We start from the raw sequence: 22726 nt of genomic DNA, 5'->3' as shown, positions 1-22726 counted from the left end.
TTATTTGCATATTTTATGTCTCAGCTTAGTTTCTTAGACCTATTTAAAGTAGATTATTTCCTTGCATCTGTCTTCCACCCCATTGTCCTTTTCAGCCATTTTTTTTTTCCTTCATGGCATTTCTTGCAATTATTTTGTTTCTCTGTTTAATGTTTTTGTTTTGTTTGCTTTGCATTTGTTTGTTTGTTTGGAATCTCCATGAAGCAGAGACTATGTCTAACTTGTTCAACCTTGTGTTTCAGTGCTAGCCAGGTGTCTGGCTCATAGACTTATTCAATAAATAGCTTTAGATTGGATTGACTGACTATATTAATGAACAAATGAACAAACAAAATGTTTACTTTATATGCCAGAGTAGCAGCCCTGGACATTACACCTAACTTAGATTTTAATTTAGTCTTGTTATTTTGATACTCCTTCCTTAATCAGCCATCGCATATTGCTAATTGTAAGATGGTCATACATGATTCTTTATCACTAGAAGAAAATTTCTTCCTTGAATTTCATTTAGTTATTAACATGTAGGCAAATCCTTATAGTTCAGAAGGTAACTATAGTCATATAGTTATACTACCTGTCACGGAGATGTGTCAAAGGAAATGTGAAGTAGCAGCTTTAAAGATGTCCCCTACTCCCACCCCTTTTTTCCCTTGAAGCTATTATCCTAAAGGAAGGAAGAGAAGAAAGAGAAATCTATGGTGTGAGTTCAGGTTTACTACCGTAAGTGTTTAAGAAAGGCCCCTGTTACCATGACAACAAATGCATGTATTTCAAGTGGAAAATTTTCAGCATAGGGGACTGATAAAATTATAGCATCCCTATTCTCTTAGTATAGAATTGCTCTTTGTCAAGTTAAAAAAAAATTCTGAAATCCCCTATTAAAATTAATTTTTAAATGTTCCTATAATATTGTTTTAAAGTCATTTATTATGACTTAAAATTATACCAAAAGAATATACTTTCATAGATCTGTCATGCAGAAAGTTAAGCATTTGATTTGACATTAAAAATTACTTTTCTAGTCTGTACTAGATCTTTGCTTAAATGGTAAATAGTTTACTGTATTGGGAGTTTTTGACAATAGAAAATGACCTGCCACTTTACAGATTCCTTTGCCTTAAATGCTAGCTAACTCCAGTGGAGGAAAGCTGTTAAGCTTTAAGTGCTCTGTCATATTTGCAGGCTTTTATAGTCGAAGAGAACAGCAGTGAGCAATGATGATGGAAAACGATGGAAGGTAGACTTAAAACACCATAAAACACAGATGATTGTGTGTAATGCCTTGAATTGAATCCTTTTTGAATGAAATGATCAGCCATATGTGCCACCCTTATGGACCCTGTAAGAAGAGGAGAAGAAATGTGCCCTGATGCTAACTGTGCATGAAATTGCAGTGTTAGGAGATATTGACCAGATGTTTCAATCTCAACAAATAGCTTGTTATGTGACTGAGTGAAAATATCTTTGCTGCTTTGATCACATACACCTTGAAGGAAGAGGTAATTTAATAGAAGCTGTCATAGTTCATCATTGTCAATAAACTTTGACTTGACCTTTGCCTTATGCTTTTGATGTTGCTGCTGATAAGTGTTGATGGGCAGATGTTTACTGCCTTGAGGGATTTTTCTTTTTATAAGGTGTATGCTAGAAATAGTAAAGGAGAAGGATTTTTCTCAATTCTTCTCTTGCTCTTTGGTTGTTAGTTGGCATGTTTTTCTGTGGATTTTGTAGAATTTCTGGGCAAATGCATCTGAGTGACATTTTTACCTCTAAAGACCCACTGTGGGTTTTTCTCTAAAGGTTTCTTACTCTGCTCACTCACCTCTCTGTCCCAGTTTTAATTGGCCACAGTAAGCTTCTGTGGAGATTTTTTTTTCTTATTTCATATACCGTACATTCTTCTGTTTTTTTCGTAGCTTGAAGTGATGGATCTCTTAGAAAATCACCGTAATTTCCTGACTTTTACACTTCAGAACAATGATAGCTAGAGAGATTAAGCTACTTATTCAAGGTCACATGGTTACTCTTTTCGAGGCCAGCTGTATTTCTGAGAACTGATGACACTCTTACCAGTAAGATTTTCTTTACTTCCCTTTCTTGCCTATATCTAGAGTAGTGACTGAGAGTATACCTTCTAAAATCATACAGACTTGAGCCTGCCTCTGACATACTTTCCTCATCTGTGAAATTGGAATAGTAAGTATCTGCATTGTGTTTGGTGGTTCAGATTAGCTGAGATAACATAGTAGGTAAAGAATTAGCAAATTGAAGTACTCAAAGTAAGTACTCACTAATTTAGCTCTTAATTATGTTTTTGTTTCTAACTCATCTTTGGTTAATTATAGTGTTTTTTAGCTGAACTTTTGGTTTATATTTGTTTTTGTTTTATAAATTTATTTATTTTTGTCTGAGTTGGGTCTTCGTTGCTACGCGCGGGCTTTCTCTAGTTGTGGCTAGCGGGGGCTACTCTTAGTTGCGCGCGGGCTTCTCATTGCGGTGGCTTCTCTAGTTGCGGAGCACGGGCTCTAGGTGCACGGGCTTCAGTAGTTGTGGCTCGCGGGCCCTAGAGCACAGGTTCAGTAGCTGTGGCGCAGGGGCTTAGTTGCTCCGCGGCATGTGGGATCTTCCTGGACTAGGGCTTGAACCCATGTCCTCTGCATTGGCAGGAGGATTCTTAACCACTGCACCACCAGGGAAGCCCCTTATATTTGGTTTTCAATGCAGTTTTTCTGAAGTTGTCAGGGGGAAGGAAGTATTTAGACTATATGGGGAAAGTGAAAATGATTTTAGAAATTATTTTTAAATTATGGTAAATATATAGATAAATAAAATGTCCTTTAAACTAGAGCAGCCGTTGCTACCATCTCCTTTACTTTGAAGTTTCTTGAGGATTGTAGGGAAGGAAAAATTTTCCTTGCCCTCTTAGGGTCCTGGCTGGGTCTGAAAATTAAACTGATAAAACATACAAATTTATTTAGTATAAGTTTTATGTGACATGGGAGCCTTCATAAGGAAATGAAGACCCAAAGAAACAGTTTGACCTGAGTAGCTAGGTTCGATCAGAAATATGATATAGGTCAGAGAGTATGAAGCAAGTGTTAACTGGGGAAAACTTAGCAAGGTCTTTTTGTTAGGATTCTTCTGTGCATCCCTTTGTCTTTGGAGATAAATGTGCTCTTTTCCTGCAGATACTGTGAAGGCACCTCTCATGTGAGGGTTTTATGACCTGTATCAGGAGAGAAGGAGAGCGATGGTCAGAGGGACCTTTCTACTTCTGCCATTTTCTCAGATTCCTTTAGCCAGTATGCCATAATTTGGAGTAGTGTGTCCTACACCCCTTCAGTGTTTTGCCATATATATTTACAACATCATTTCACTATGTAAGGGAATTTAACAATTTCAGTTAATGTTGTGGAAATGCTATATTGAATTCTGTTTCTGCAGACACTTTCTGGCAGGTTTTTTTTTTTTTTAATTACAGATCTCATTTCTCCTTATGAGATATCTTTATTCCAACCTAAAAGTGAGACTTCATTGTGCATAGCAAGAAACTTAAAGAAAAGATAGGCATGATTTTTAAAATCTTGGGAGAATTAGAAATAGAATATATATTATCCATTGGGTAGAAATCTTGTTGCTTAAAGGCTTCTGTTGAAAGGCAGATTGAATAAAAAACTGAAGCCTGTTGTAGCACCATATTCAGCTGCTGTGTTATTTTTTATCACCTAATTTTGGAGACTTTTGGAAATAAATCTAGGCTACTTATTTTTGATAGCCAAAGAAATTGAGTAACAATTTCAGTTAATATAAGTTGTTTAAAAAACATAACATACAGTATTTTCTAATTTAGATAATAGCTTTGGATCAATGGTTTTCTTGGTTAATTTGGTGCAGTCCTATTAGAAAGAAAAAGGCGTCCACCCTAGCTATAGCTGTATTCTCCCTATACTATTCCTCCCCCCTCCTTCCTCTCTGGTGTGAGTGGCCTAATTCCTTTTAGGAATCTGATCAAATTCATGAATCTTCTCCTCTGAAAAATACATGAAAATTTCCTTACATTTCAGGGAGTTAATGGATTCCCTGCTTCCTCTCACATATACCTTGCCCTGATTGGGGCCCACAGACATTGTACAGGCTACAAATCTCCTTAGAAAATAAAATTCAAACTCCTTCCTAGTATTCTAAATATTTAACAGTTTGCCTTAGAAATAATAGTGTTATTGCTACTCTTATAATAATTACAATAGTAGTAATTATAAGAATAGTTAAAATTTATTCTGTGCCAACCTTATGCCAGGTCTTCTGCTGAACCTTTAACCTGGACTAATGGTTATATTATTAATGATATCTCCATGTGGACTATATCCAGTTTGCATTTATCGTGTGCTTTAGAAAATATTGTATCTTTAGAATACAAATTGGAAGAAGAGATTATAAGCATTTTGATTCTAACCCTTATTTATGTTCATTCATTGCATTTATAAGGTATCAAAATCCTTTTTGGAATACTGAATTTATTTTTAGTTCTTTAATTCCAGTACTCTTTTTTGCTTCTGAGCCTCTTTGTCATTCTTCTTCCATGGAAAATTAACTATCCCACCCAACACCCACCATGTCCCTTAATTCCTACAAATTTCAGTTTGGCCACAGGTTCTCATATTTCCCTTAGGAGATCTTCTTTGGTCACTCTCCAAAGTCTAATGTACTTGCTACTCCCATGTGCTGCAATAACATTCTCATTCTCTCTCTCTCTGTCTCTCTCGCTCTTGTTACCTATCTATCTATCTATCTAAATAGATAGGGTGTGAAGAGAATCCAGGCTGGGGAACACTCAAGAATGGGGAGAAGAAAACAAGCCTACAAAAGAGATAGAGAAATGTTTCTTTATCTATTATTTACTACAGTAATGTCCAACAGATGGTAAGTGATCAAAAAATATTTATGGAATGAGTTAAATGACGTTACACTAAAATTTATTTTTATCATATCTCAGTGTCCTGTTATTATCAGCAGCAGCACTCTTTAATAGGCACTACTTTAGGCACTTTGCTTGCATTATCTTATTCAAGTCTCACAATAATTCTGCAAGAAATATAATTTCTCACAGAGTATATAATTTATCATCCCATGACTAGATGAACTTACATATATATGAGTCTAAAGTTTTTTTTTTTTCTAGTAGGCCAAAGTTTCCCAAAATCTCTTCTGAGCAATAGATGTTAACAGGTATTTAACAACAAAAATAACTAAAAAACTATTGCTGGGATAATAGTAGGATTATTGGGAATCAATTTTACTAATAGGATGCATGCCAGCAGGTGAAAATGGAGCAGTTTTGGCAGGAAAGGAGGCTAACATTGCTAGTTACTGAGGGAGAATGGATTCTTAATAGTATTTATGAAAATTTTCTGTTTCACCCTGACTCACTTGTTAGCTTAGCCGTCATCTGAGAGAATCAATCCTTTAAGCTTTGTGATATATGCTCTTGTCCTAACCAACTACTTCAGTTTTGATTTCCTCATCACCCTTTGCAATCTGCTTGTTCCTGTTATTTCCCAGTTTTGTCATTTAATTTCTTTTAGTTGTGCTTTACAGTTTTCTTGAAATGCCTCATTGGGTTTTCTCGTATAAAATTTCTTAGACTTATCTTGCAATTATTTTAGTATCTAGGTGTCATTCTTTATTATTCTGTTACGGATTGAATTAAAGTACATAGCATTATTTTAGAAGTGGCTGGTTCTTGAGCATCATTGTCATTTATATTGTCCTAAATATTGCATTTAGGTGACAAAGTAGAAATTCATCTGGAAGGTGAAGTTAATATTAATAGAAATCTTTCCATATGTTGTTAAAGACTCTTGATGTGAAGCTCAAAATGTGAAGCTCATTTTTTCAGCCCCTGTTTAAATTCAGTTGTAAATTTTCTCCTCCTGGTTTCTTACCTTAATGAGGTATCATCTCTTATCACCTAACTTCTTTGCTCAAAAACCCTCCTGCGCACCCTTCTATCTACAGAATGCCACCTAAACTTCTTTAAGTGGTATTTAATGATCTGGCATAGATCTTTTCTCCATTAGTCTCTTCCCTCACACATAGTGCTCTGTCATACTCCTAACTGACAAATGTTTATTTTCCTTTATTTCTCTTTCTTATTATTTTTGTTAACACTATACTTCTTTTACTTCTCAAACTGTGTGCTAAGGCCTCTTCACTGCAGACCCACTTTGGTTCCTTAGGATATTTAAAATTTTCTAGGGAAACAGTGACATCTGTCAGGTACAGCACAAACCACTAATTTCAGATACTTTCATTTTAAAATTAGGTTGCTACATTCCTTTTGGTGATCATATACTTTGTAAAACTGGGTTTCTGTGATTAGAAAAAATAAGCACTGCTCAGAAATCAATGTAAGACAGGAAATGAGGGTGGTGGTGACCAGCCTGATTCCAAGGTTTGAGAATTTTGCAGTGCTAGACAAGTACTAAACTGTTAGGAAATAAATACTTAAGTTGTTTAAAACTAACTACTTAATAAATAGAATTTCTTTTGCCTTAGGGGCACCATGATAAAATTCATAACACAGTACAGGAGGCATGTGCTCTATGCTTCTACTTTCTTTCCAGTTCATAGCCATTTTTAAAAATTATACCTATCCTTCAAAGACTACTCGATAATGTCACCCGTCTCTGGAAGCCTTTTCTGATCCCCCCAGCTGCAATTAGTCTCCCTCCTGGGTGTTTTCTGATAACATTGTAGCTTTACTATTGCTGTTAAAATTGAATTCAACTAATTCATTTATTTGTTTAAAGTTAACAGTAATGGCTTTCTGGTTCTCTATTTAGGTGTAGTTACTTACAGTATAGTGAGAGCCCTTTCATCCTCTGTGTAAAAGTGAAACAACTATATTATTAGGTATCATTTACTGAACTAGAGTGCATGTCTTGATAGTCTGTTTCTAATTCTTAAGCATCTTTACAAGATCACAGGTTATATTATACACATTTTATATTTGAAGAAATTGGAATTTAGCAATGTTGGTTTCTGTCACTCTGACATACCTCCTAACCTTTGGCTATTCTAGTTACTTCTCCTTTTACTGTTGATAGAATCAGCTTTTTGATATCCGCAAAAATCCTATTGAGATTTTGACTGGGGTTTGCAATGACTCTATGAATCTATTAGGGGAGAATTGCTGTTTTAAGAATATTAAGTTTTCGGGAATTCCCTGGCAGTCCAGCGGTTAGGACTCCGCGCTTTGACTGCTGAGGGCCCAGGTTCAGTCTCTGGTTAGGGAACTGAGATCTTGCAAACTGCGTAGGACGGCCCCCCAAAAAAAAACAAAAAAAAAGAGTATTGAGTTTTCCAATTCGTACACATAGGCTCTCCATTTATATAGGTGGGGGTTTTTTTTCCCCCTCAGCAAACGTATATAGTGTTCTGTGCATAGGTCTTGCACGTGTTTTCTTAAATTTTTCCCAATATGTTTCATTTTTTGATGTTATTATAGATGACACTGTTTTCTTAATTTTAATTTTCAACTGTTCCTTGGTAGTATATAGAATCACATTAGATTTTTTCTTGAGTCCTGAGACCTTGATAAACTGACTTTCTAATCCTGGAGCATTTATATAAGATTCTTTGTGATCTCATATATTCCGTAAGCATGCACAGATCGGTCCCCAGCCAAAGCCTCAAGAGCTACTCTATATGGATTTCAGCTCATTCCTCTCTGAAACTCTTTTTTGCCATTTCCAGTCTCCTGACTCCTTGAACACTTATCTCTGTCTGCTTAATTCAGTGAGAATGCCAGGCTCTGTTTGGCTTCTTCCTCCCTGCACCACAGTCTGGAAATGGCCTCCTGGCAGAGAGTCTGCATGATGTCAGGGCTCACCTTCTGTCTTTTCTATCAGAGATTACAGTCCAGTTCTGCCTGTTGGCCAATGTCTGAAAATTCTGTAGTCGTTCCCTTTGGCTTTTCTTTTTAGTTATTCAGAACACAGGGGTAGTTCTGGACCCTGCTACTCCCTCAGGGCTAGACTGGAAGTTAAAGATAGGTGTTTAACGATGTTATGTCCTTATATAAGCAAAGAAAAGTTGGGCAGTTTGTTTTACCTAAAAAAAGGCAGCATAATCAGGTTATGAACAAAGTTGAATCTCTTTTCTAGAGAATCTGACAATGTAAAGATTTTGATTTCGTATTAGGGACACTGTCATTTTCATCATTTTTTTCTCTAGTATACATGTATTAAATGTTTACTGATCGCATGTCAGAAGGGTAGGAAACAGATTGGTCACGTGTTGGTAACATTGTGTTTGAGACAAAGTTGGTGTACTACAGTTTTAACAGAATTTAAATTCTTTATACCTCCTTAGGTAGGTTTATTCCTAGGTATTTTATTCTTTTTGTTGCAGTGTGAATGGGATTGTTTCCTTAATTTCTCTTTCTGATCTTTCCTTGTTAGTGTATAGGTATGCAAGAGATTTCTGTGCATTAATTTTGTATCCTGCAACTTTACCAAGTTCATTGATTAGCTCTAGTAGTTTTCTGGTGGCATCTTTAGGAATATCTCTGTATAGTATCATGTCATCTGCAAACAGTGACAGTTTTACTTCTTCTTTTCCAATTTGTTTTCCTCTATTTCTTTTTCTTCTCTGATTGCCTGTACTCAGAAAGCTGTAAGACACTGATGAAAGAAATCAAAGTTAACACAAACAGATGGAGAGATATACCATGTTCTTGGATTGGAAAAATCAATATTGTGACAATGACTTTACTACCCAAAGCAATCTACAGATTCAACACAATCCCCATCAAATTACCAATGACATTTTTTACAGAACTAGAACAAAAAACCTTAAAATTTGTATGGAGACACAAAAGACCCCGAGTAGCCAAAGCAATCTTGAGGGAGAAAAATGGAGCTGGAGGAATCAGGGTCCCTGACTTCAGACTGTACTACAAAGTTACAGTAATCAAGACAGTATGGTACTGGCACAAAAACAGAAATACAGTTCACTGGAACAGGATAGAAATCCCAGAGATAAACCCACGCACCTATGGTCAACTAATCTATAACAAAGGAGGCAAGGATATACAATGGAGAAAAGCCAGTCTCTTCAATAAGTGGTGCTGGGAAAACTGGACAGCTACATGTAAAAGAATGAAATTAGAACACTCCCTAACACCATACACAAAAATAAGCTCAAAATGGATTAAAGACCTAAATGTAAGACCAGACACTATAAAACTCTTCAACAAAAACATAGGAAGAACACTCTTTGACATAAATCACAGCAAGATTCTTTTTGACCTACCTCCTAGAGAATTGGAAATAAAAACAAAAATAAACAAATGGGACCTAATGAAACTTAAAAGCTTTTGCACAGCAAAGGAAACTATAAACAAGATGAAAAGACAGCCCTCAGAATGGGAGAAAATATTTTCAAATGAATCAATGGACAAAGGTTTAATATCCAAAATACAGAAACAGCTCATGCAGCTCAGTATTAAAAAAAAAAACAACCCAATCCAAAAATGGGCAGAAGACCTAAACAGACATTTCTCCAAAGAAGACATACAGATGGCCAAGAGGCACATGAAAAGCTGCTCAACATCACTAATTGTTAGAGAAATGCAAATCAAAACTACATGAGGTATCACCTCACAACGGTCAGAATGGGCATCATCAGAAAATCTACAAACAACAAATGCTGGAGAGGGTGTGGAGAAAAGGGAACCCTGTTACTAAGTGAGAGAGTGGCATGGACATATATACACTACCAAATGTAAAATAGATAGCTAGTGGGAAGCAGCCACATAGCACAGGGAGATCAGCTCTGTGCTTTGTGACCACGTAGATGGGTGGGATAGGGAGCGTGGGAGGGAGACGCAAGAGGGAGAAGATATGGGGATATATGTATATGTATAGCTGATTCACTTTGTTATAAAGCAGAAACTAACCCACCATTGTAAAGCAATTATACTCCAATAAAGGTGTTAAAAAAAAAAAAAAGGGAACCCTCTTGCACTATTGGTGGGAATATGAATTGATACAGCCACTATGGAGGACAGTATGGAGGTTCCTTAAAAAACTAAAAATAGAATTACCATATGACCCTACTATGGGCATATGGTAATTCGACTGGGCATATACCCAGAGAAAACCATAATTCAAAAAGACACATGCACCCCAATGTTCATGGTAGCACTCTTTACAATAGCCAGGTCATGGAAGCAACCTAAATGCCCATCAACAGACAAATGGATAAAGAAGATGTGGTATGTATATACAATGGAATATTACTCGGCCCTAAAAAGGAACGAAATTGGTTCATTTGTAGAGACGTGGATGGATCTCTAGACTGTAATACAGGGTGAAGTAAGTCAGAAAGAGAAAAACAAATATCGTATATTAACGCATATATGTGGAACCTAGAAAAATGGTACAGATGAGCTGGTTTGCAGGGCAGAAATACAGACACAGATGTAGAGAACAAAGGTATGGACACCAAGGGGGGAAAGTGGTGGGGGGGGTGATGAATTGGGCGATTGGGATTGATATATATACACTAATATGCATAAAATAGATAACTAATAAGAACCTGCTGTATAAAAAATAATAATAAAATAAAATTTAAAAAAATTTTTTTAAATTATTTATAAACTTTTTAAAAATTTATATTTTTAATCTTTTTGAACTTTCTTGATTACAACATATTGATTTATTCAGCTAGATTACTGAGTACTTTGAACAGTGAACATTGCTTCTGTTTCTTTCGTGTGTCTGCTTTGGCTTACTAAACTTTCATTTTAGATTGACTATAACTTTTGAGTGGAAATCACTGATCAAGAGTAAAGGTATCATATTTTGTTAGTATGCTGATAATCAGATATTTCCAGAATGTTAGCCAGTTTCCTGTGATGCAATACTCAATAGTGGAATTACAACAACCTGCTTAATAGTTCTATTATTTGTCCATTTTTTTGTCTTGCAGGTTCAAGTAGTATTGATTTGTAAAGGAAACATTTCAATTCATTTAAATCCTGCTTATGGGAGGGTTGAAAGTCAGATTTAAGCCCGATAGTGAGTTGATATAGCCCTTTTTTTCAGACTAGTTAGAACATGTGAACTTTGATTATAATTAGGCTGAGTTACATTATAATAACGTCACTTTCACTGATGTTTCCTTTTATTTTGATGGCATTTTAAGTTATTTTAATAATCATAGTAAAATTTGCTATTGACTTTGCCTTTTTTTATTTTACTACCTAAAGCACACATGGTTCATCATTTAACCATGCTTCTACATGAATAAAAGTAAATTATAGAACAACATACAGGTATTTTCTACTGTTAAATGTATTATTTACCTAAGCATGGTTTAAAGGATTTAAAAGCTATTAGGTATGGATATTGATGCATTTTAAGATATTAACTGCTTCATGTGATGGACTCATTTTAATAAATTGATTGATAATATTAAAGACTGAATAAGCTAATTTTAAATTATTGTTATTTTTAAATGGAATGTTTGATTTCATTACAATATCTTTAACCCATCCTATAATTTTGAAAATTTTCTAACTTACATAGAAGTATAAAAAACAGTAAAAGGAACTTCTGTATACCTGTCATAGATCTACCAATTTTCATTTTATTTTATTTTATTGTTTTTTTTAATTTTTTAACATCTTTATTGGAGTATAATTGCTTTACAATGGTGTGTTAGTTTCTGCTTTATAACAAAGTGAATCAGCTATACATATCATATATCCCCATATCTCCTCCCTCTTGCATCTCCCTCCCATCCTCTCTATCCCACCCCTCTAGGTGGTCACAAAGCACCGAGCTGATCTCCCTGTGCTATGCTGCTGCTTCCCACTAGCTGTCTGTTTTACATTTGGTAGTATACGTATGTCCATGCCACTGTCACTTCATCCCAACTTACACTTCCCCCTCCCCGTGTCCTCAAGTCCCTTCTCTACGTCTGCATTTTTACTCCTGTCCTGCCCCTAGGTTCTTCAGAACCATTTTTTGTTGTTGTTGTTATTAAAGATTCCATATATATGTGTTAGCATACGGTATTTGTTTTTCTCTTTCTGATTTACTTCACTCTGTATGACAGACTCTAGGTCCATCCACCTCACTACAAATAACTCAATTTCGTTTCTTTTTATGGCTGAGTAATATTCCATTGTATATATGTGCCACATCTTCCTTATCCATTCATCTGTCGATGGACACTTAGGTTGCTTCCATGTCCTGGCTATTGTAAATAGAGCTGCAGTGAACATTGTGGTACATGACTGTTTTTGAATTATGATTTTCTCAGGGTATATGCCCAGTAGTGGGATTGCTGGGTCATATGGTAGTTCTATTTTTAGTTTTTTAAGGACTCTCCATACTGTTCTCCATAGTGGCTGTATCAATTTACATTCCCACCAACAGTGCAAGAGGGTTCTGTTTTCTCCACACCCTCTCCAGCATTTATTGTTTGTAGATTTTTTGATGATGGCCATTCTGACTAGTGTGAGGTGATACCTCATGGTAGTTTTGATTTGCATTTCTCTAATGGTTAATGATATTGAGCATCCTTTTATGTGTTTGTTGGTGATCTGTATATCTTCTTTGGACAAATGTCTATTTATGTCTTCTGCCATTTATGGATTGGGTGGTTTGTTTTTTTGATATTGAGCTACATGAGCTGCTTGTAAATTTTGGAGATTAATCCTTTGTCAGTTGCTTCATTTGCAAATATTTTCTCCCATTCTGAGGGTTGTCTTTTCATCTTTATTATGGTTTCCTTTGCTGTGCCAAAGCTTTTAAGTTTCATCAGGTCCCATTTGTTTATTTTTGTTTTTACTTCCATTTCTCTAGGAGGTGGGTCAAAAAGGATCTTGTTGTGATTTATGACATAGAGTGTTCTGCCTATGTTTTCTCTAAGAGTTTTACAGTGTCTGACCGTACATTCAGGTCTTTAATCCATTTTGAGTTTATTTTTGTGTATGGTGTTAGGGAGTGTTCTAGTTTCATTCTTTTACATGTAGCTGTCCAGTTTTCCCAGCACCACTTTGAAGAGGCTGTCTTTTCTCCATTGTATACTCTTGCCTCCTTTATCAAAAACAAGGTGACCATATGCGTGTGGATTTATCTCTCGGCCTTCTATCCTGTTCCATTGATCTATATTTCTCTTTTTGTGCCAGTACCATATTGTCTTGATTACTGTATCTTTGTAGTATAGTTTGAAGTCAGGGAGCCTGATTCCTCCAGCTCCGTTTTTCTTTCTCAAGATTGCTTTGGCTGTTCAGGGTCTTTTGTGTTTCCATACAAATTGTGAAATTTTATGTTCTAGTTCTGTGAAAAATGCCATTGGATCTACCAGTTTTTAGCATTTCAACATTTGCTTTCTCTTTCTTTATATAAATAAATATATATATATTTTTTCCCCTGAACAATTTTGAAGTATTTATCCTCTATTTAAGAAATTTAGAATTTATACAATCCTGTTTTCTGATATATTATAGATATTCCAATCTCAGTGATTATTCTAATAGTCTTTTATAGCTGTTTGATTTTATTCTCAGTCCAGCATCTAGTAATGATTACATGTTGCATTTATTTGTTGTATTTCAAATGGCTTTTCTTGTTCTTTTTTAAATTGTTGTGTTGTATGTATTCCATTGATTGAATTTATCATATTTTATTCAACCAGTCTTCTATGGATGGACATTTTGTTTCCAACATTTTGCCATTACAAATAATGTCTCAAAGAATACTTCTGTATATGTTGTTTTATATTTGTGGACATGTATCTTCAGGATAAATCCCTAGAAGTAGAATTGGACTACTGGATCATCAGTTACTGTATCTTTATCTTACAGATTTCTCTTTGTTACCTTTTGTTACTTTCCTCATCCCTTTAACACTAAATATACATGCATTTCTTTTATACTCCAGATATTTGGAAGTAATGTAAGATTTTGTTATCTTTTGACTTTGCATATTGAGTATTTTGCTAAAAAGTCCTAGAAAAAAATAGATGCTGTTTACAATAACTAATACAAGTATTACAAACCTCAGGAATTTGAGCCTAATTATAAAAGATAACATACCAGTGAAAAGTATGCATTTTAAAATAAATACACTGTGATTAATTTATAGCAAAGAAATTAAAGTTTTATGAGACTAATGAATTAGAATTTTTAATACTGTTTATTTCTGAATAAATAAGTTTGTTTATTTATTTATTTATTTATTTTTGGCTTCGTTGGGTCTTCATTGCTGCGCGAGGGCTTTCTCTAGTTGCAGCGAGCGAGGGCTTCTCTTCGTTGCAGTGCGTGGACTTCTCATTGCGGTGGCTTCTCTTCTTGTGGAGCATGGGCTGTAGGCGCGCGGGCTTCAGTAGTTGTGGAGCACGGGCTCAGTAGTTGTGGCTCGCGTGCTGTAGAACACAGGCTTAGTAGTTGTGGCGCTCAGGCTTGGTTGCTCCACAGCATGTGGGGTCTTCGCAGACCAGGGCTTGAACCCGTGTCCCCTGAATTGGCAGGTGGATTCTTAACCACTGCGCCACTGGTGAAGTCCAATAACTTGTTTTTAAAACAACTTATTAAACATGAACGTAGTTTAGCATATATATATATGTGTATATATACACACACACACATATATATATGAAGTACAATAATAGTGACAACCACAGCTAATATACATCATCTTACATCATCTACTTTGTGCCTGGTACCGTAATGCATATACATTAACTTAAATTACTTAATTTATTCCCCAACGGCTTTATGAGGTGTATTTATAATTATTTTCCTCATTTACATATGAGGACAATGAGGCATAGAAATGTTAAGTGACATGGTCTTACTTATGCAGCTAATTAGTGGCAGAGGCAAGATTTGAACTCACACAGTATTCAGTATAGATTCTGGGCTTTTAATGACAGCACTTCACTACTTCTTTTGGACTCAGTATTATTTTTCTGTATCAAGCCAGCATTGACCTAAGGTCTGTATGACTTTGAGTTCTTAACCACGGTGTTCTCTTTCTTTCCCTGAAGGAAGTATAATAAGATTTTATGCGGTTGTTATATCAAATTTGTTATCATAAGTGGTGATACAGGATTGAAATTCCATTCCTAACAGCCATAGCTGCTAACAAAGCAACCCTTTTATGACACCATCCTTGGCAGAATACTGAACTATGTGTACCATTTTTCTGACCCATTAAAATTATTTATGTTCCTATTTTTCAGTGGATGATTCAGCAGCCACACAAAGCAGCAACATTTTTTGGATGCATCGGGATAGATAAATTTGGGGAGATCCTGAAGAAAAAAGCTGCCGAAGCCCATGTGGACGCTCATTACTATGAACAGAATGAGCAGCCAACAGGAACTTGTGCTGCATGCATCACTGGTGGCAACAGGTCAGTGGTATTTCAAGGGAAGCACTGTACTAATTGACTGTTTAACCACTTTTAAAATCTGAATTCAAATCTGAGTTTGGAATTTAGACCTCATGTTTATAATTGATTTTAATGTTTAATAAACTCTTCTTCCTAGTATCACTTTTCCTTAAAAAATTTTTTTTTACCTTTCTTGAACCTGTTGTTATCTTCATGAAGCGTAATGAAATGAAAATTTTGAGATTATCTAGTCCAGCCTCTACTTTTTATAATTAGGGTCAGAAAACGAGCACATTTTATTCAGTGTTTTGTAGCTAGGTTCTTGCCGAACTGGCATTAGGAAGAATGTTCTTTTCAACATATCCTGAGATTGGAATATTAAAATACATATATACACATATATATTTTTTAACATATATAAAATATTACATTATATCCAGCCTCATATAAATTAGGTCATCTAAAGCATTTCTGGCGAACAGTCATCTGTCCATACTAAACAACTTCCGTCGTGGGTAATGCACCACTCAAAAAACAATCTATTACATTTCTGTACAACTTTGCTTATCAGAAAGTTTTTCTTTGTGTGAACTTGAACTCTGTCTCTCAGAACCTTCCATGCATTGCTTTTTTTGGTGCCTTTTGCAGCTACATGGAGGTATATCTTCAGTACATTCATGCTTTGCTAACATCATTATTAGCATACTGCTTATCAGCATGGGCTTTTTTCTCCTTTGGAAAGGAAAAAAAATAATTTTCCTAGTTATTATATTGTTAGAATCACCAAAGATGATCTCTTTTAAAATGGTGATTTACTAGATACTTTACATCCCTTATAGCTAAAAATATTGTCTGTCCTCCACCATTTCCTATCTCCCTTTCTTCCCCTTCTTTCTTATTTGCCTCTTTGTCTTCTTTTCCTTATTTCCTCCCTTATCTCTCCTCCCCTTGCTCCATTCCTCCTTTTTACCTCATTTGTTTTTGCTCACTCTTTGACCTCTCAAATGTATGTTAAAGACCTGACACTATTCTGGACAGTAGTTATTAAATAACTAAAATATAACTTTCAAAAACAATTAGGGTACCAAAGCCATTTTCAAACTTTCCTGTAACTTTATTTTTTGGGTGTAGGAGAAATTTATGATTTTAAGGTTTTAATAAATAAAACCATCAGTTCAAACACTGAGATATACTTATTTAGACCTTTTCCCTTTTCAGTGTTTCTAAAAACCAACTTTAGTAGGCAGGTGCAGAGTTTTCCCATTAGTGAGAAATGTGTCAACTTTTGCCTCTGATACCACTCCGGCTACAGTAAAATTGCTAAATTGTTTTTGTATGTTAAGTTGTTATTTTAAAGAACAGGTATGATAATATTAGGTCTTCCAGATTTCAACAGCTTAATTTATATACTCATATAATGGTCATGGTGATCAGTATTAATTAGGTGCTATTGGAAGTCAGAAACTGAGGGAAACCCTCTCTGTCTAATTCATTATGCAAATTGTGGAACCTAATAGATTTGGATAAGTTGTTTTAAATAGAGCTAGGAACTCTTACTTCCAGTGTCCCAAACTCAGGCTAAGGGAATATTCTTCTTAATCCACAGAATAAGAATCTTCTTATTCTCCACAAACTCTGAACCAGATAGATATACTTGGATAGTAAGAATACCTGTATTTTCTTTTGGAGGAACTATTTAGTTTCCTATGAAAGAGTAGTTTTTTTTAATCAAAATACAGTTTAGTAGCTCATACCAGAAGTATTTGCTTTTATTTAGTAACCATTTTTTGTCAACATTTTGCAAGAGTCATGATTACTAAAATATTTTTTATAAATTAATTATCCTTAAATTTGTAATATAGTTATTTTGCATATACATGTATTGATGAATATCACTCTTATTTTCATTAATTTAATTGAGCATAAACAGAATGTATCCTTCAGTTAGTCAGATGGCATATGAGTGAGTAGATATATGTTTTGGAAGAGAATTGATTTATTTTTTTCAAAAGAGAATCTAGCCATATTACCAAAATCTTAAGTGATGAGATGATGTATTTGTGGGATGTTTTTAACCACAACTGTTACTAAAAAAAAATTTGAAAAATTGGCAAGTTTTTTTTTTTTAATTTGTGGGTCAGAAGGAGGGGGAAAAGTGTTTTTATTTCTTTGTCTGTAACATAAATAATTATTGTATTAAGTATAATTGTTGGGCAATAATAAAATGCTCTGTGTGGCACTTGGAACAAGATTTTAAGTGTAGTATTCTGCTTAGATTTTCAGCTACAAAACTGGAACAGCGCAGGGAGTTTTCAACTATGAAAACTAATTTTAATTTATTCTAGTCCATAAAATGTAATGGTTTTATGTAATGTAATGTAAAATGTAATGGATTAATAAAATTAATCCCTCATAGTAAATATGGTCTACATTTATATGTGTGTTTTGTAAAATTAATCCCATACTTGGCTTTTAAAGCATTAGATTAAATATCAGTGGATAGTGTGTTGATATTTGAAAACTGAAGTTTTTAGTTGCATATATATTTTTTTGTGTGTAACTACATAGTAGCTATTTCTTAACTGCATTTTGAACTATTAAAAATGTAGAAAGTAGATAATTTTATCATTTTAGTATCAAAAGGAAGCTTAAATGCCAGTTTCTCAAAATACCAGATGATATTTAGAGCAAGGATTAATGTCCTTGTTTATCTCAAAGGCAACAGAGAAGTCTTGAAAAGTTTTCAAAACAAAAGTAACTGTATTTACATTTATTAAAATCTGTACGGCAGTTTGAAGAATTAAGAATAAAATTAAAACAAAATGTACAAAAATATTTTTAGTTAACTGTATAGTTATAAGACAAGTTTGACTATATGTAAAACTTACTTACTTTTTGTTATTGTTGTTTTAGATCCCTTGTAGCTAATCTTGCTGCTGCCAATTGTTATAAAAAGGAAAATCATCTTGATATGGAGAAAAACTGGATGTTGGTAGACAAAGCAAGAGTTTATTATATAGCAGTAAGTATTTGCCTAATTCAAATTTCTGGTACATATTCACACTATAAATTATAGTTGTTAGCTGATGTACATTTAAAAATAATTGTCTCTTATTATCCTGTAAATTCTTTACCCATCTCAAAGCATATGCTAGGTTCACTATTACAAATACAGAACAGAAATATGATCATTCTGTGGTAAGGTGATTTGTATTATTTACCTTCAAATATACCTCTTTTGCATACATTATACATAGATGTTTTTAAACCAAGTATCAAATTCTATATTAAATCTTAAGGTCTTTTGAAGTAATTCTGGAAATTTATATTTTGTATTTTTAGGCTACTTGTTGTGAATGATGCCATGCATTGTGTGCGGAAATATTATTAGCAGTATAAATATTCACTGCAAACAGTTTGAGCTTATTTGATGAAAAAACTTAATTACTATTTATTCCATAGTAATTACCATGACACCTTTTAAGTTAATATTTTAGAAACATTGATCATGACAAATCTTTTAAATATCAGAATATGGGCAGCATGTAATTTGAATTATTAAGCCTTCTGGCATAAAAAATAATTGGTTAAGAATTCATTTCTAAAATAAGACTGTACTAAAAATTCTCCTGAATTAATCACCCTATGAATACCTTGTTTTTATTTAGTGTGAGTTAAATGTGGCTCATCACAAATACTAAGTAGATACCTATGAAAAATTAAAAGCACTTCATTTGCATATATGGTTTTGATATAACAGCTGCTGCCATTTACTACCTGAGCTGTGAAACAGCTGGTAAGATGCATAAAAAATTGATTATCCAGTAGGAACATGTTTATTGAAAATATAATTATTTCTTTCAGTCTAGTGTTAATGTCTCCTACAGCATGTTTATGTGCACTGCTGTAGGCTTTACAAGGTTATTGATTCCTCTGTATAGCGAATCCTACCCCTTTATAACTGTCAAGTAAATGCTTACATTGAGACGATTATATAGAGGAAAGTCATGTTATCTCTTCTTCCAGCCATCTTACATTTGAAAGTCAAAGAGCATATGGTTTAAAGTTTGGTGTTATTTATGTTATATGTACTGACTGAAACATGACAATATATTAAGTTAGAAAAATATTTTTATCCTGACAATTACAACTCTTTGTATGTCAGTATATAGTAATTGGGCCCCAAATTAATGAGCTAACTTGGAAACAAGTCATAATTTTAACACTTACGTACATGTAACACATCTAGCCAGTTTTGTGTGAATGAAATTTTTGTAGCAGTATAGACCCAACTTGCAACCAGCTAATAGTTTTAACAATCATGTAACTATAACTCATCTAGCCAACTTTGGGTGGATGGAACTTTTATAGTAGTGTTAACTATTCAAGTACAGTTTTGTATAAAGTGTAGAGTGATCAGTTTTGGTCAAATTAATAAAATTGAATTACTTTTTAGACTTGTGTGGTATATTCAGCCAGAAACAAGTATCAAAATGTATTCCAGTTGATATATCTGATTGTAGCTGTTAGCTCTTAGTTTCTGTTTCAGCTGTTTCATAAAAGAATGCTCTTTCACATTGCCAGGTAAATCTATAGTTTGTTCAGAGTCTGGCTATTTTTAAATAGTTCTGAAAATAGCAGACTCATATTGGATACTTGAGATGCTGTAGATGCTGTATATTCTTGGTGAACATTCAACAAATATTTATTCTGCTAACAACTAAGAACGTACTTCTTATTCATCAAAATCTGTGAAATTTCTTCTGAAATGTAAAATTATTTCCACAGACTTTCAGCATTTCTTTTAAATCTTTAATTCCCTTTCAGCTCAGAGCATCCAGTCTAGTCTTAATAAGAAAACTGCAAATTTAGATAGAGTAGATATGTATGTCTATACTTATTTCAAGAAATCAGGTTGGCTTCTCTACACTTTCAGGTTCTGTAGTGTCAGCAGTCGTCTTACATCATCATCATAAACTTCAGAGGTTCAATAACTTGAAATTGTGGGAGCGCTTTATACAAAAGGTTCTTGATCTGAAGAAGCAGCTCAATATATCTAACACATTTCCATAAGTAAGATGTCTATCTGCATTACATAAAATAAACTAGATCTACGTACTCAACTCTTCTTCTCACTCTTCCATGAATTAATAATGGTCACAAGCATTAAGAAAATTCAAAACCTTCCTCATTTTCTGTCACATAATGCATTGAATCTGCAATTCACAGCAAAAACTTTTCTAATAAAAAGTTGAAATGGAATATGCATATACCAGTATTCTCTTTCGGTTTAAATGAAGTGTTGACATCTTTTTTACCTTCATAGCAGGTGTCCCACTTACGGCATATAAACTCAGTTTTTCCATGTTTAAACTGAATTCTTTGTTAGTAGGTTTTTAGGGATTACTGGTTATGTCAATAGCTAATTACATGTTGAAAACGTAAATCTTAGTTGTTCTTTACCTTTATAATCAGATTGGCATATGTCTGCTTCTTCTCTTATATGAAATATTTCTTACACTAGCCCTCTAAGACTATGATATTTAGGAAAGGTTTATGAAAAAGATGAGGAAATTGGAGCCATTAAATTTCTAAACCATATATTTTCTTTTTTAAGCAATATTAATGTGCTGTGAAAAGTGAGAAAATTAGCACTCTAATTTCATCCTGCCTCTTGATATTTGTAGTTATTTTCATTTTATTTTTATATTTTCAGTGTTTAAACATTTGGGCCTTTTTTTTACTCCTGCTCTGTCTGCTTTACATATTCGTGTTGCTGTCTGCCATTTCTAAAGTTACGGGATATAGTTGTAACACCTGTTTTAATGCCCTTGTCTGCAAATTCTATCATATGTGTTTTTTTCTGGTTCTTGCCATGGCATTGGGTTGTTTCCTCATGCACATGTGCTAAAGACTTGGAAAAGTCCTGCAGATCTTGAGTTCTCATTTTGTACCTCTTTCTTCAAATGGCTCTCTCCTTTCCAGTATGCTGCCCTTGCATGTGCTAGCTACCTTGGCTTTCCTGAATGGAGACTACTGGACTCTGTGTAGGTTCTCTCTGCCCTGACTGCCATCTGGAAATTCTCTCTAGGAATTAAGTTTGAATAATTGTAGGGATCACCTTATCTTGCCCCTTATTTGATTATTGTCCAATTTCTCAAAATTGATATTTCCTATACTTTGTCCAATTTTATAGTTGTGTAAGTTGTTTAAATCCATTCCTCATTCTTTTCATCATGGTTGGAATTAGAAATTTCCTGGTTGGTTTTGTTTTTCCTTTTTTTTAGCTGACTCTCTATTTCTGCCAGATTGCCTGACTTTTTCTTTGAATTTGAACAGTCTTAAGGTTGATTCAACCTAAGAAACTCCCTAAATTACTGTTGTAGATTCTATAAAATTCTCTAGCTGTCACTTTATCATTTAAAAATAAATTTAAAAGCTCTTAGCTAGTAGATAACTGTTCATCCATGTATAATTACTAATGTTATAGTAATTTTTCTAATATTGTCAGTCAGTCCTTAATAGTGTTTTGGACTACATTGTGAGTACAGTGGGATTTGGCACAGAAATTTATGCATTATTTCTAAAGACTTTTTAATGAGAAAAAGGTTCCAAGTTTCAAATACATGGTAAAACACTAATCATCTTGCAAGTTTAGGCCTATATAGGGAGAAATTTTAACTTTAGAGATCAAACAGATATTTAAGAAATAGGTTAACAAAAGCTTCCAGTGCCATGTGACTTACTTTGCATAAACTGTCACCCAATGTGTGTTCTTTTTTACTGATTCAAAATTAAGCACTGTAATGGAAGAACAGGGAATCATAGTTTGTCAATAATTGTTTGAGAATATGGGACCAGTAGTTTGAATTTTCCTTTGACTCCTATGCATATTTCCTTCTTTCTGTGATTTTTCCAGTTCCAGTGGCTTATTACAGATCTTCTTTTACCCTGTCTGTCTTTAATTTATAACTCCATCTGACCACTTTTATCTCTTTTCAGTCTACAGTCTTACCATTTTGGTTAATATAGTTTTTGTGAAGGTAAGGTTTTAAATGTTACTAATATTTGCTTCTGGAATAACGGGAGGTATGATCATGGATAATTGGAGGAAACATGGTTTGGAGAAGTGTACAACCTTGGAGGAAAGGAATAGAGTTCCCATATTTGGTAAGAAATAGGAGTTTTTCCATGTAAAGGACAAGCAGTAATCAATAACATCTATTTAGGTCTTACATCTCTCACTTTGTTTGTCCTGGTTGGGTTTTCTACTAAAATTCTTAATGACTCCATGAGTAATAATTTATCTTAGT

The 22726-nt window shown here is 34.1% G+C and overlaps 1 protein-coding gene across 3 annotated transcripts in view; it reads left to right on the top strand.

Annotated features, from left to right (window-relative positions):
- ADK (adenosine kinase) overlaps nt 1–22726 on the top strand; it is a 511842-nt gene that overhangs the window by 254061 nt on the left and 235055 nt on the right. For all 3 annotated transcript variants that reach the window (XM_059899210.1, XM_059899208.1, XM_059899209.1), the window contains 2 exons: nt 15262–15434; nt 18327–18435. In XM_059899210.1, the coding sequence (XP_059755193.1) occupies nt 15262–15434; nt 18327–18435 (282 nt within the window). The remainder of the gene's footprint in view (nt 1–15261; nt 15435–18326; nt 18436–22726) is intronic.

The sequence above is a fragment of the Balaenoptera ricei genome, chromosome 16 (genome assembly GCF_028023285.1).
Source record: "Balaenoptera ricei isolate mBalRic1 chromosome 16, mBalRic1.hap2, whole genome shotgun sequence".
In the NCBI taxonomy this organism is placed as follows: Eukaryota; Metazoa; Chordata; class Mammalia; order Artiodactyla; family Balaenopteridae; genus Balaenoptera; species Balaenoptera ricei.
Note: the sequence above shows the minus strand (reverse complement) of the source record. Positions and strands in the feature narration are given on the sequence as shown.